We start from the raw sequence: 15,137 nt of genomic DNA, 5'->3' as shown, positions 1-15,137 counted from the left end.
ATCATGTTGAGTGAAATAAGTCAGAAACAGAAGGATGAATATGGGATGATCTCACTCTCAGGCCGAAGTTGAAAAACAAGATTAGAAAAGAAAACACAAGTCGAACCTGAAATGGAATTGGAGTATTACACCAAAGTAAAAGACTCTGGGGTGGGTGGGTGGGTGGGTGGGGAGAATACAGGTCCATGAAAAATGATGAATGAAATAGTGGGGGTTGTATTGCTAAATGGGAATCTGGGGAATGTTATGCATGTAAAAAAAAAAAAGAAGTAGAAACGCAAAGCAGAAATTGACTGAGTTTGGAGTATGGCACCAAAGTAAGAAAGCAGAAGTATACTAGAGTTTGCAGTAAGTACCTCCCTAATACTTCCTCTCCACTTTTCCAAGCTTTGGGTCCATGATTGCTCAACAATTTGTTTGGCTTTGTATGTTAACTCTCTTTTCAGTCACCAGGTTCCAGGTGTCATCAGGATGCCGGCCAGACTTCCCTGGATTGAAGACACCACCAATGTGTCCTGGAGCTCAGCTTCCCCAGAGACCCATCCTACTAGGGAAAGAGAGAGGCAGACTGGGAGTATGGACCGACCAGTCAATGCCCATGTTCAGCGAGGAAGCAATTACAGAAGCCAGACCTTCTACCTTCTGCAACCCTCAATGACCCTGGGTCCATGCTCCCAGAGGGATAGAGAATGGGAAAGCTATCGGGGGAGGGGGTGGGATATGGAGATTGGGCGGTGGGAATTGTGTGGAGTTGTACCCCTCTTACCCTATGGTTTTGTTAATTAATCCTTTCTTAAATAAAAAAAAAAAGAAAAAAAAAAGAAAAAATAATCTACAGGGCTGGTTTATCCTATCTGTAGTCTTTCTCCTGTCTTATTTTGCATTTCTCTTTCTTCTTCAATTTTAGAAGGATGTTCTGCCAAATCAAATGTGTTTGCTTTTAAAAGTATGAATGAGTCTTTAAAGAAAAATTCCTTCCCTTAGCAAGCTTGAGGCAATGTGCAAACGTGTTATCTCCCTGATAATGTGGAAGGAAATGTGTGTGTGTGTGTGTGTGTGTGTGTGTGTGTTAGGAGGATTTCTTTCTGGGACAATGGCATAAATACTCAGCTCTAAAATTAACAGATGATTGTGTGTGAGCCTTTAAAATGAACATAATTTCAAATAAAACAACATGAAATTTCCATCATTCATAAATCTATGGCAATAAGAAACACTTGGCAGAAGGATGCCATATTAAGTAAGCAAATGTGATTAACAAAAATTAGAATAAAATAAGCATTCAAGTTAAATATTTATGTGTCATTTCCATAACGAAAAGTGCTAAATCACTGCAAATTCATTCCTATGATATCGTTTCCAGGTTATTAAGTAATGAGTATTATTTACACAGTGTGTTTTCCGAATCAAAGACTGGGACACTGTAATTTGAGAAGCATGAACATACATGTTGGGACAACAAAGAGAGAATTTCAGATGAATGCAGTGTTATATAGTTAGAGTTACTGCATTCAGACTACTCTTTCTTTTTCTGTTGTTATTGCTGGTGGGGCTTCACTGCTCTGGGTCAACTTTATTTCAGGAACAGAGAGACAGAGACAGAGGGAGAGAGGAAAGACACCACAGCACTGAGGGTCTTGTGCCAGGCAAAGTAGGTGCAGTCCCAGGTGAACTTTCTCATCTTCTTTCTTCTTTAAGAGAAGGGACACCCATTGAAGGGGAATGACTTACTCTCTCGTGCACAGTAAAAGGAGTTCCATGCATCTTGTTATCTTGTGACCCCGCATCTGGAAGGCAGAAGCACTCTATGCATCTCTCTAGATGGTAGAGGGGAGGCTGTAAAGTAAGACTCTCAATCTTAAGCTCCTGAGTAATCAAACAGAATTTAGCACTTGGATCATCACTTTCCCTGCCTCTGTCATCTGCATTTAGAGGAACAGTTAGGAGTCCTTTCAAGTTCATCAAATTAGCCATTAGCATGAGAGGCAGGGCTAATGGGAAGCTCTGCGTGTGTGGAGCCAACAGGAAGCCCATGTTGGTCAGGCTGGCATGCAGCTGCACAGGCATGAGATCCATAAAGATCTGTTGGAGTTCAATACAGCACTGTAAGAGACTAAAGGCAGGGGTTTGGTAGCTCCATGATGGGCATACAGGTAAGGCTTTGTCAACGGTTGTGTGGTCTCATGGACTTGTCCTTTATTGATTGATTGATCAACTTTCTTTTTATTGAGGGGCTAATGGTTTACAGTATAGTTTTTTATTTCTTACCACTCCCAGTACCAAGGTCCCATCCCCACCCCCATTAGATAACCGCTATAGTTTTCTCACAGTCTTAGATATAGGCTGACGTTTTTTTCACATTTGTACGTTCATTTCTCCTTATTTTGCGTATGAGTGAAACCATTCTGTAGTTGCCCTTTACCTCCTTGCTTGCTTCACTGAGCATAATCCTCTCCAATTCCATCCACTTCATTCCAAAGGACACAATGTTGTCTTTTTTATTGCTAAGTAATACTCAATGGAATATATGTCCCATAACTGTTTTTATCTAGCCATCTGTTGAAGGGCATTTTGGTCGTTTCCAAGTTTTTGCTATTGCGAATAAAGCTGCTATAAAGATGGAGTTGCATATATTCCTTCAAATCGATGTTATTATATCTTTTGGGTAAATGCTTAGGAGTGGAATTGCTAGATCATAAGCTATCTCCATTTGTATTTGTTTGATTTCCATTTGTATTTGCTTAAGGATTCTCCATACAATTCTCCATAATGGCTGCACCAATCTGCACTCCCACCAGCAGTGCAGTAGAGTTCCTCTCTCTTCACATCCTTCCCCACGCATATCTTCTCTTGTTTTATTGATGGAGCCCATTCTCACAGGTGTGAAGTGGAATTGCACTGTGGTTTGAATTTGCATTTATCTAATGTGAGTGAACTGGAGCGCTTTGACATATGTCTGTGGGCCATGCGTATCTCTTTTTTTAGAGAACTGTCTATTCATATTTTCTGCCCACTTTTTTTTTTGCTCCAGGGTTATTGCTGGGTTCAGTGCCTGCACCATGAATCCACCTCTCCTGGAGGCCATTTTTTTCCCTTTTTTTGTTGCCCTTGTTGTTGTAGCCTCCTTGTGGTTACTATTATTGCCATTGTTGATGTTGTTTGTTGTTGGATAGGACAGAGAGAAATGGAGAGAGGAGGGGAATACAGAGAAGGGGAGAGAAAGACAGACACCTGAAGACCTGCTTCACTGCCTGTGAAGCGACTCCCCTACAGGTGGGGAGCTGGTGGCTCGAACAGGGATCCTTATGCCAGTCCTTACGTTTTGTGTCACATGTGCTTAACCCACTGCGCCACCGCCTGACCCCCTCTGCCCACTTTTTTATTGGGCTGTTCTTTTTCTTTTTGTTGAGCAGTATTCTTTTTTTCTTTTTCTTTCTTTATTGGGGGATTGATGGTTTACAGTTGACAGTAAAATACAATAGTTTGTACATGTGTAACATTTCCACATAACAATACAACCCCCACTAGGAGTCTTCCTCTGCCATCGTGTTCTAGGACCTGAACCCTCTCCCCACCCCACCCCAGAGTCTTTTGCTTTGGTGCCAGTGTTATTAGTTCTTTATAGATGTTTGATATCAACTGCTTGTCTGAAGTGTAGTATGCAAATATAATTCCCCATTTGCTGGGTTTCCTGTTTGTCCTTATGGAATTTTCTTCCAATGTGTAGAAGCTTTTTAATTTGATATAGCTCCATTTGTTCAGTCTTGTTTGAGTATCCCTTGCCCATGTGGCGGAGTATCTGAATATATCTACAGTGCTAATCTCATGAAATGTCTCACCAATGTATTCTTCCACGTATTTGATAGTTGCAGGTCTAACATCCAGATCTTTGAGCCATTTTGAGTTAATTTTGGTGCATGGTGTTAGGTGGTGGTCTAGTTTCATTTTTCTGCATTTTAAACCACTTGTTTAAGAGACTTTATTTTTCCCATGGGGTAGTTTTGTCCCCTTTAAAGTATATAATGTGACTATACATGTGTGGGTTTAGTTGTGGGTTCTCACTCTTGGATTTATTCTTTGGAAATAAGTCATAAGAATGATAACCTGGGGGTGGAGGGTAGATAGCATAATGGTTATGCAAACAGACTCTTATGCCTGAGGCTCCAAGGTCCCAGGTTCAATTTCCCACACCACTATAAGCCAGAACTGGACAATGCTCTGGTAATTAAAAAAAAAAAAAGAAAGAAAGAAAGAAAGAAAGAAAGAAAGAAAGAAAGAAAGAAAAAAGCAAGCCAGCGAGCCTGGGCCTGTGAGGCAGTTTAGTGGGGCGGTGCACTGCTTTGCCGCATGGTAACCCAAGTTTGAGCCCATTGCACTGAAGGAAGCTTGGTGCTTCAGTCTTTCTCACTGTCTCAGCTGCTTAAAAAAGAAAAAGAGGGGCCATGTGGTGGTGTACTCCATTGAGTACATTTATTACCATGCACAAGGATCTGGGTTCAAGCCCCCAGTCCCCACCTGCAGGGCAGGAAGCTTTACAAGGTATGAAGCAGAGATGCAGGCATCTCTTTCTCTCTCTCCCCTTGTTTTTTTTTTTTGGCAGGGTATGGTGCACTTTATTGATGTTACGTGACAATACAGGACTCTCTGAGCCCCTCCCCTCCTTCAGAGGGACTGGGATGCAATCTGGAGGCCAGGAGATCCTTGGTGTTGGATGAGTGGGGAAGGACCCCCCCCAAGCAAGGACTGCTTTCCCTCCCCAGGGTGGCAGATCCATCCAGAGGGCTCACTCCTTTGAGGCCATGTAGGCCATCAGGTCCACCACACGGTTGCTGTAGCCAAACTCGTTGTCATACCAGGAGATGAGCTTGACAAAGTGGTCATTGAGGGCGATGCCTGCACCGGCGTCAAAGGTGGAGGAGTGGGTGTCACTACTGAAGTCACAGGAGACGACCTGGTCCTCGGTGTAGCCTAGGATGCCCTTGAGGGGACCATCAGAAGCCTGCTTCACCACCTTCTTGATTTCGTCATACTTGGCTGCTTTCTACAGGCGACAGGTCAGATCCACCACAGACACATTGGGGGTGGGCACACGGAAGGCAATGCCAGTGAGCTTCCCATTGAGCTCAGGGATGACCTTGCCCACAGCCTTGACGGCACCGGTGGAGGCAGGGATGATGCTCTGGGCAGCCCCTCGGCCGTCACACCACATCTTCCCAGAGGGGCCGTCCACGGTCTTCTGGGTGGTGGTGATGGCATGGACTGTGGTCATGAGTCCCTCGATGATGCCAAAGTTGTCATGGATGACCTTGGCCAGTGGAGCCAGGCAGTTGGTGGTGCAGGAAGCGTTGCTGACAATCTTGAGCGAGTTGTCGTACTTCTCATGGTTCACACTCATCATAAACATGGGGGCATCGGCAGATGGGGCAGAGATGATCACCCGCTTGGCACCACCCTTCAGGTGAGCCCCAGCCTTCTCCATAGTTGTGAAGACCCCAGTAGACTCCACGATGTACTCGGCACCAGCATCACCCCACTTGATGTTGGCGGGGTCTCTCTCCTGGAAGATGGAGACGGGCTTTCCATTGATGACAAGCTTCCCGTTCTCCGCCTTGACACTGCCTTTGAACTTGCCGTGAGTGGAGTCATACTGGAACATGTAGACCATGTAGTTGAGGTTGATGAAGGGGTCGTTGATAGCAACGATTTCCACTTTGCCAGAGTCAAATGCGGCCCGGGTGACCAGGCGTCCGATGTGGCCAAATCTATTCACGCCGACCTTCACCATGGTGTCTCAGGAGGCTGGCGCTTCGAAGAGAGAAGCGACTTCCGAGGAGCAGGAGCACAGAGAGCAGCCTCTCTCTCCCCTTCTATCTCCTCTTTCCCTCTCAATCTCTTTCTGTTCTATCAAATAGAATAATAAATAAATATTAAAAAAGAAAGATAAAGATAATGGCTTTGGTATAGAAGCAGAAAAAGCAGATGTAGAATATTTCTCTTTAAAGAGAAAAACTTCTTAGTAGTGCACAGCAGAAGATATTTACTAAGAAGTTCTTTTCCCTGTAGGATATCTAGTCTGCACATTCTCTGCAATTACACTCGATCAGCTGCGTGTTCCAAATAAGATGAACTATAGGCCAAGGTGTTAGATCACAGAACTTGTGTGCTGCTGGACCCTGGAGCCACAGGTTCAATCCCTGGCACCACTTCATGCCAGAGCCAAGTGGTCCGGTCTCTCTCTTCTCCACTTTCATGGTCTCTCACAATAAATAAATAAATAAATAAATAAATAACAAATGAATAAATACAATAACCTGAGTCATTATAAACATTTTCAACTGCTGTTATGACAGACACATTCACATTACCTATAGAAGTTTGCTACATTCTTGAATGATTTTTATTGACCCTGTGAATACAATGATTCTTTTATTGGCAGTCAAGGGAAAAATTGGATTTATATAGGAGAGGTCTGTTTTACTGTGAGTTTTGTGGAAAGATCCTTCTTTCTTTTTTTTTTTATTTGAAATATTTTATTTATTTTCTCTTTTGTTGTCCTTGTTGTTTTTCATTGTTGTTGTAGTTATTATTGTTATTGATGTTGTTGTTGTTAGATAGAACAGAGAGAAACGGAGAGAGGAAGGGAAGACAGAGAGGGGGAGAGAAAGACAGACACCTGCAGACCTGCTTCACCGCCTGTGAAGCGACTCCCCTGCAGGTGGGGAGCCGGGGGCTTGAACCAGGATCCTTATGCCGGTCCTTGTGCTTTGCGCCACGTGCGCTTAACCCGCTGCGCTACAGCCCGACTCCCCCTTATTTCTTTAAGTGGTGGCAACGTCTGTGGAAGTTGACAGGCTTCTGCAGCAGACCTCACCACTTCTCAAAAGTCATACCTGAGCAAGAGTATAGCATCTGGAATACAGCTGCGCATCTGCTAATGAAAACAATGACGGTAGCCAAAGGGATGTTGGAAAACTCACCATACAGGTGACTTTGGGAGCCTGTGATGCCTTAATTTGTACACAATCTAAAACCAGTACTGGATGTTTTAGTCACAGGAGATGGAAAATCCCATAGTACATGGGACAGAAGGCAAGGACTGGCCACTCCTTCGAGTCTCCTTCCCCATTCCCTTCTGGTTTGTCCATCTGCCCAGTAGGTGATGGCGTCCTGGCCCTCTGTTCTGCTCAAACCATGCAGTCTGCTGAGGAAATAACATTCGTTTTTGGCTCCAGCTCCTCCTCCTTTAATTCCTCCTCCTCCTTTTTGCCACTAGGGTTAACACTGGGGCTTGGTGCCTACATGACAGATCCACTGGTCCCTAGTGGCCACTTTTCTTTCTTTCTTTCTTTCTCTCTCTCTTTCTTTCTTCCTTCCTTCCTCCCTCCCTTTCTTTCTTTCCTTCTTTCTCTCTCTCTTTCTTTCTTTCTTCCTTCCTTCCTCCCTCCCTCTCTCTCTTTCCTTTCTTTCTTTCTTTCTTTCTATCTTCCCTTCCTTCCTTCCTCCCTCCCTCCCTCCCTCCCTCCCTCCATCTCCCTCTCTTACTTGATAAGACAGAGAGAAATTGAGAGGGTAAGGGTTAACAGAGAGGGAAAGAGAGAGACAGAGAGGGAAAGAGAGAGAAACCTATAGCAGTGTCTCACCACTTACAAACTGCTCTCCCCTCCCCTGATGAGGACAGGGGTATTGAACCCAGACTGTCACACAGAGTAACCTGTTTACATTTTTGCTTTTTAATGTATTTTATTAGTGATTTAACATTGATTTGCAAAATTATAAGATAATAGGGGTAAAATTCCGTATGATTCCCACTACCAGAGTTCGCTGTCCCCATCCTCTCCACTGGAAACTGTAGTAGTTCTCCCAGGGTCATCAATACAGGCTGATTCTATAATTATCTATCTATATCTATTTTTCATTTATTTATTTATTTATTCATTCCCTTTTGTTGCCCTTGTTGTTTTATTGTTGTAGTTATTATTGTCGTCGTTGTTGGGTAGGACAGAGAGAAATGGAGAGAGGAGGGGAAGACAGAGAGAGGGAGAGAAAGATAAGACACTTGCAGGTCTGCTTTGCCACTTGTGAAGCGACTCCCCTGCAGGTGGGGAGCTGGGGGCTCGAACCAGGATCCTTACCCGGTCCTTGAGCTTTGCGTCACGTGTGCTTAACCCGCTGCTACCACCCGACTTTCCTATTTTCCACTTTGTAACGGTCCTGCCTTTACTTCCTTCCCTATACCTATTACTACTTCTGGGTGTCACTTCTTCTCCCCTCTCCTCTCTCAGAGAAGAGAAGCAGCACCTGTTTTCCTCTGGTGTTTTCTAGATTTGCTTCCCTTTCACTGATGGTATAAAGACGAGATTCCTGGTGGCCAACGCTTCGTGTCCTAATGGAATGGTGTTACACAGCCCTCTGGTTTTCTTCCCCTGTCATTTGTCCCTTTAGGAGTATGGACTAAAATTCTTTTTTAAAAAATATTTTATTTATTTATTTTCTTTTTGTTGCCCTTGTTTTTATCTTTGTTGTTGTTGCCGGATAGGACAGAGAGAAATGGAGAGAGGAGGGGAAGACAGAGACGGGGAGAGAAAGATAGACACTGCAGACCTGCTTCACTGCTTGTGAAGTGACCCCCCTGCAAGTGGGGAGCCGGGACCTCGAACCAGAATCCTTATGCCGGTCCTTGTGCTTCATTCCAGGTGTGCTTAACCCGCTGCTCTACAGCCCAACCCCCTGGACTAGAATTCTCTTTGTTGTAAAGAAGGTGGGAATTCTGGCTTCTGGAATTGCTTTTCCATAACTTAATGTGTTTTCCTAGTTGTGCCACCCCTTGGCCCCATGATCCCAGCTTCTATCTACCTATCCATTCCACCTGATCTGCCCTGCCTGCTATCATCTAGACAGCCTCACCTGGGTGGTGACAGCTCAACCAAATTCACCATATCCTCAACTCAAAATCCCTTCTCCAAACCAGTTTTTCCTATCACCTTTAGGACAAGTCACTCCATTCCCACACAGGTCTAACTGGAGACCTGGAAGCCATTCCCCATCCCTCTCTTTCCCTCTTCTCCCCTCTTCCAGGGTGCCTTTTGGGTCCTGGGGAGTCCATCTGGCCTCACCAATGGCACACACTTTTTTGCCTCTCTTTTTCAGGATTGTTATCGCTACCTGACCCAGATAATTGTAATGGCTAGCTAAATGGTTTCTCTGCTCCACCCCCTCTCACCCTTACCCCCATCTTGTTCTCTTCCAGACACTACTGCCATTTGCTGGAAATAGACTCAATAAATATACAAATCTCTGAGGACTGTGAGGTTGATGGTAGACATTTCTCACAGTGCATGTCCTCTGGTAGAGTACAACTTGCACAGTCACATATGGGATCTGGCTACCAAAGAGATATTTTCCAAACACAAATCTAATAAATGGAAATCATTTAGCTATCAGATGTTAAGTTTTGAATGAATAGACTAAACTATCTTGAAATAATGTGGAAATGATGGGCTTCTACATTACACAATGACTTGTGAGGTATCCTGAAATTCAATTGTTTTTCCCCCAAAGTCTGGAAATGTCAATTAAAAGTATACTACATGTGGTCTGGGAGATGGCTCAGTGGATAAAACACTGAACTCTCAAGCATAAGGGCATAAGTTCAAGCCCCAGCAGCCCATGTACCAGGGTGATGTCTGTTTTTTTCTCTTTCCTCCTATCTTTCTCATTAATAAAGTCTTTAGTATATATATGTTGTATGCTTTATATTGGGTTGTTCTAGCTCTCCCCTGCCAAGAAAATTGGATCAGTCCTGCTAGTTTTCGCGGGCCCGCTTGGCCCCTCCCCAAGGAACCCCGAGAGGGTTCCAGAGTTAGAGAGTTGGAGAGTGGCAGAGTTTGAGAGTGCTTGGTGCCGCCGTGGGGGAAAGAGGCAACAGAGTTCTGTTTGGTGATTAGTTTGTCTTAGTTTATAAATCGTTGTTCCTGAATAAAGAAATACAGCTTCCCTGCCCAGCCGTATGTCTCTGGTCGTCTCTGTTACCCGCCCGTGAAGCTAGCCCGGCCAGCTGGAGCCTCCGAATTTTAACAACATATATATGTATATTACATATCATCTTATCACCATAAAATGATCATATATTATCCTGCCCTAATTCCTCATACATATGCTGTGTCTATTGTTGAGGGATACACACATTCCGGGATTTGGGGTTTGCTTTTTTCAGTCTATTTCCCTCACATTGAAATGGAAATGGAGCCAGCACCTACAGATCTCTAGATGGAGGTGTGAACATACAGTTCACTTGAGGGGGCTGGAGGATGACTCAGGTGGGTGGAATGTACAAGATAAGTCGTCCAATATGTGACTCATGCCTCCAGCTGTACGGCCTTTTCGCCATCAGGCTGGGGCTAGATACCCCGAATGGTTCTGACATCGTGACGATGTGCAAGCCTGGGCCAGCCAGGCAGCCGGGCCCAAGAAATCAGGCTGCGGAGACTGAGATCTGTCATCCAGAGCTGCTGAAAATTTGTGCGACTTTCTTTTTGATTAAGTAGCCTAGTCTTTTTGTTGACCATTTCTGTGGCTCTAGCATCCCTTTTAGAGGCCATGAGTGAAGATGACCTTCAGGAACCATGGGCATGAATTCAAAAGGAGAGGTAAACTGGCCAGAGGGAATGGTGGGCCAGGTCCGGGCTGGATCTCAGGACATCAGCGGGAGGTTCCCAGCTTACACTGGGGAGGAAGAACTCAGTGTGAGCCCAGATTTGAGTAGGAGATAGGAGCTGAACACTGCAGCTACAAAGCTGTGCTCTGAGGTTAAAAGAGGGGGTCGGGTGGTAGAAGGAGGTCTGAGGCTAGAAGAGGGGGTCGGGCGGTAGCGCAGCGGGTTAAGTGCATGTGACGTGAAGTGCAAGGACTGGCGTAAGGATCCCTGTTCGAACCCTGGCTCCCCAACTGCAGGGGAGTTCTGCAGGTGTCTGTCTTTCTCTCCCCCTCTCTGTCTTCCCCTCCTCTCTCCATTTCTCTCTGTCCTTTCCAACAATGAACGACATCAGCAATAACAATAATAACCACAACAAGGCTACAACAACAAAGGCAACAAAAGGGGGAAAAATGGCCTCCAGGAGCAGTGGATTCATGGTGCAGGCACTGAGCTCCAGCAATAACCCTGGAGGCAAAAGAGAGAGAGAGAGAGAATGGCATGGTGAACTTCTGTAAGAGGAGAAAGTCTTTCACAGGCTTATGTCCCCACAGGTGTGCTCGTGTGTCCCCAGCCAATCTCCCCTCTGGGATCCGGAGGAGGCGCTGTCTCTGTCAGCCAGCTCTGAACACTCACTTCCCCACTTGTCTCTAGCTTTTCTCCCTCTGGCAGGGATGCTGTACCTTGATGACCCAGAGATTCTTTGGGTCGATGGGTGAGACCTATGGGTCCTGTCTCAGAATAAATGATTTCTTTAAATTCTTTTTTTTTTTTTGACTCCAGGGTAAAAAGGTATCGCTTGGGCGCTATGAATCCACTGCTCCTAGAGGCCATTTTTTCCCCCCATTTTGTTGCCTTGTTGTTATTGTTGCCATTGCTGTTGTTGTTGTTGTTGTTGTTGTTGTTGTATGGGACAGAGAGAAATCAAGAGAGGAGTTGGGCGGTAGTGCAGCGAGTTAAGCACACATGGTGCAAAGGGCAAGGACCTGCATAAGGATCCCGGTTTGAGCCCCGGCTCCCCACCTGCAGGGGAGTCACCTCCTCACAAGCGGTGAAGCAGGTCTGCAGGTGTCTGTCTTTCTCTCCCCCTCTCTGTCTTCCCTTCTCTCTCCATTTCTCTTTGTCCTATCCAACAACGATGACATCAATAACAACAATAATAACTACAACAATACAACAAGACCAACAAGATGGAATAAATAAATAAATTAATTAATTGTGGTCCAGGAGGTGGCACAGTGATAAGGCTTTGAACTCTCAAGCATGAGATCCTGAGTTCGATTCCCAGCAGCACATGTGCCAGAGTGATATCTGGTTCTTTCTCTCTCTTCCTATCTTTCTCATTAATAAATAAATAAATAAAATCTTAAAAAAAAAGAAATGGAGAGAGGAGGGGAAGACAGAGAGGGGGAGAGAAAGATAGACACCTGCAGACCTGCTTCACTGCTTGTGAAGTGACTCCCCTGCAGGTGCGGAGCCGGGGCTGGAACTGGGATCCTTGTGCTGGTCCTTGTGCTTGTGGCATGTGTACTTAGCCTGCTGCACTATAGCCCAGCTCCCTATTTCCTTGTTTTTATTTATTTATTATTGTATAGAGACTGGGAGAAATCGAGAGAAGTGGGAGATAGAGAGGGAGAGAGACAGAGAGACACCTGTAGCACTGCTTCACCACTCATGAAGCTTTCCCCCTGCAGGTGGGGACCAAGGGCTTGAACCTGGGTCCCTGTGCACTGTAATGTGAACGTCTTAACCAGGTGTGCCACCGCCTGGCCCCAGGATAATTTTTTTAACTGTAGTAAGATACACATAACATAAAAATTACTACCATGACCATAACTCAGTGGCATTAATTATATCCACAGCTTTGTACAGCTATCAATATGATCTATTTACAGAACTTTCTACATACTGTTTTTTTTAATCTTTCTTATCACCTAAGTGGGAACTCCATAACCACTAAGCTATAATTCACTGTTCGTCCCAGACTCATCTTAAACTGTAATTTCCTGACTCAGCCCCTGGCAACCACTGTTCAATTTTCTTTCTCTATATGAGTTTGCCTATTTGAGAAACTCATATAAGTGGTATCATAGTTATTTGTCCCATTGTTTCTACCTTATTCACTGTTTTATTTATTTATATAAAATGGTTATTATCTTTATTTATTTATTGGATAGAAACCAAGAGGGAAGAGGGAGACAGAAAGGGAGATACAGAGACACCTACAGCATTGCTTCACCACTTGCAAAGCTTTCCCCTTGCAGGTGGGGACTGGGGGGCTTGAGCCCGGGTCCTTGCGTAACATGCGCATTCAGCCAGGTGCACCATGACCCAGCCCTCACCTTAGTTTTTTAAAATTTATTTTTATTTATTTATCTTTTTGTATTTGATAGAATCAGCCAGAGGGAGGGGGATATAGAGAGGCAGGACAGAGAGACACCTGTAGCACTGCTTTACCACTTGTGAAGCTTTCCTCCTACCAGTAGGAGTGGGGGCTTGAACCAGGGTCCTTTTGCATTATAACATGTGCATTTGACCAGGTGTGCCACCACTCAGCCCCTCCATCCTTAATTTCTTTTTTTAAAAAAATATTTATTTATTTATTTTCCTTTTTGTTGCCCTTCCATCCTTAATTTCTAAGGAGCAACCAAACTGTTTTCCACAGATGATACCATTTTATACCTGCTAGTAGTACACAAGGATTCTAGTTTCCTCACCGACACTTGTCATATGCTGTTTTAAAAAATTACTAGTCATTGTAAAGAGTGCCAAGATAAAGTATTAAATTAAATAAAGTATAAAAACATACATTATAAAATAACATTGGATGACAAAAAAAGAAAAAAACAAAACACTTACAATGAAGTATGGTTTTCAAACTATTAAAAAGTCTGTCCCAGAAACTCTGCCCCATTAGGGAAAGAGAGAGGCAGGCTGGGAGTATGGATTGACCTGTCAACACCCATGTTCAGTAGGGAAGCAATTACAGAAGCCAGACCTTCCACCTTCTGCATCCCACAATGACCTTGGGTCCATGCTCCCAGAGGGATAAAGAATAGGAAAGCTATCAGGGGAGGGGATGGGATATGGAGTTCTGGCGGTGGGAACTGTGTGGAGTTGTACCCCTGTTATCCTATGGGTTAGTCAGTGTTTCCTTTTTATAAATAAATAAATAAAAAGTAGCCTACGTGCTTCTTTATTAACATATTAAGTAACACGGTCCAGTGACAGCTCTAACAACTACTGTGATTTTTGGAGTAATATAAGTATACTTGGCATTTCTAGGTATCTGTGACAATGTGACTCTAATAAGAGAATGTCGCTGATTTTAATTGGCAAGAAAAGCCCTACGGCTAGCTGACACTACTCTGGCTTGTTGCTTATGGTCAGAAAGAAAGGACATGCTCCACGTAAGGTAGGGAATCAACAATAAATCCAGTTTCTTTCATGGCATGCCCTCTCCCACTCCACCAGCAGTGACCCCTCTCTTCCCATTGGGCCAAACTCCACAGAAGTCCCCATTACTTTGTCTCTGATTCATACTTTTGCTCCTCAACCCACTCTACTCTGAACCACATATCCTGTCCTCACACCAAGGTCGCCATGACCTTGAGGTGGCTAGATTTATTGTCTTTGCTTTGCTTTCAATCACTGTTAACTCCATAGGGGTTACTGGCCCCTAGTGTTTCACCTCTAGTCTCCTAGATTTCTCACTCTCATGCTTTTCCTCCCTAAACTCTGGCTCCAGTGTTACCATTGGCCGGTAAATCTGGGTGCTATTCAGGACGGGCCCTGGGCTCTCCAGTCCTGTCACTGGGTGTTATTTGCTCGCATGTCTGCAGTGCACTTCTTGGTCCTGCACTCACACCACCAGTCCATAGCTTCTTCCTGGCTCCTGACACGCTGGAGGGGTGGCTCTCACTCACCACCAGCAGCAGCTGTGCCAGATGAGTTGCTGCCACCTACCTGGACTGGTGCATTCTGTGCAGTGCCTTATGGGAGTTTCATAATAGCTCAGAGTCAAGTGATACATCTAATGGTGATAAGCTGAATTTTTCAGAATCCAGTATCTTCCTTGGTATCTTATAGACCCCCAAGCCCTACAGGCACCCAAACTGAGGCCCCCTTCTGCAGGCACCAGCCACTGTGCTCTATTCCTCTTGACCAGACAGCTTTAACACATTCTCGAATTCTCTTGTCTCACAGTTCCCACACCCCAGCCTGTGTCAGTTTGGCTTGAAAGGTAGCCATTCTGGAACTGGAGGTGATCATGCTTAGTGTAGGAAATAAGGAAGTGAGGAACACTTACTAGATGATTTCACTCATATATGGACCATAGGGTGTCGGGCTGAGCTTCATTGACGGGAGACAGACGACCAGGGACTCATGGTTGAGCTGTAGGCAGTATCTCTTTATTCATGCAGGACGCAGCGCAATCTATACCAAG

The 15,137-nt window shown here is 44.7% G+C and overlaps 2 protein-coding genes across 3 annotated transcripts in view; both read right to left on the bottom strand.

The window, feature by feature from the left end:
- The window catches only part of LOC103114462 (core histone macro-H2A.2), a 68,632-nt gene that overhangs the window by 22,241 nt on the left and 31,254 nt on the right, over positions 1 to 15,137 (bottom strand). The gene's annotated exons all lie outside the window — the stretch shown is intronic.
- LOC103114461 (glyceraldehyde-3-phosphate dehydrogenase-like) lies at positions 4,584 to 5,863 on the bottom strand. The gene has a single exon (XM_060198199.1). The coding sequence runs from the start codon at positions 5,783 to 5,785 to the stop codon at positions 5,042 to 5,044; it is 744 nt and encodes a 247-aa protein (XP_060054182.1). The 5' UTR covers positions 5,786 to 5,863; the 3' UTR covers positions 4,584 to 5,041.

This window comes from Erinaceus europaeus, chromosome 1 (assembly GCF_950295315.1).
Source record: "Erinaceus europaeus chromosome 1, mEriEur2.1, whole genome shotgun sequence".
In the NCBI taxonomy this organism is placed as follows: domain Eukaryota; kingdom Metazoa; phylum Chordata; class Mammalia; order Eulipotyphla; family Erinaceidae; genus Erinaceus; species Erinaceus europaeus.
Note: the sequence above shows the minus strand (reverse complement) of the source record. Positions and strands in the feature narration are given on the sequence as shown.

What these genes read in the sequence shown, in the direction of transcription:
- LOC103114461 (XM_060198199.1), bottom strand. Translation starts at nt 5,785, where the DNA reads ATGGTGAAGGTCGGCGTGAATAGATTTGGCCACATCGGACGCCTGGTC.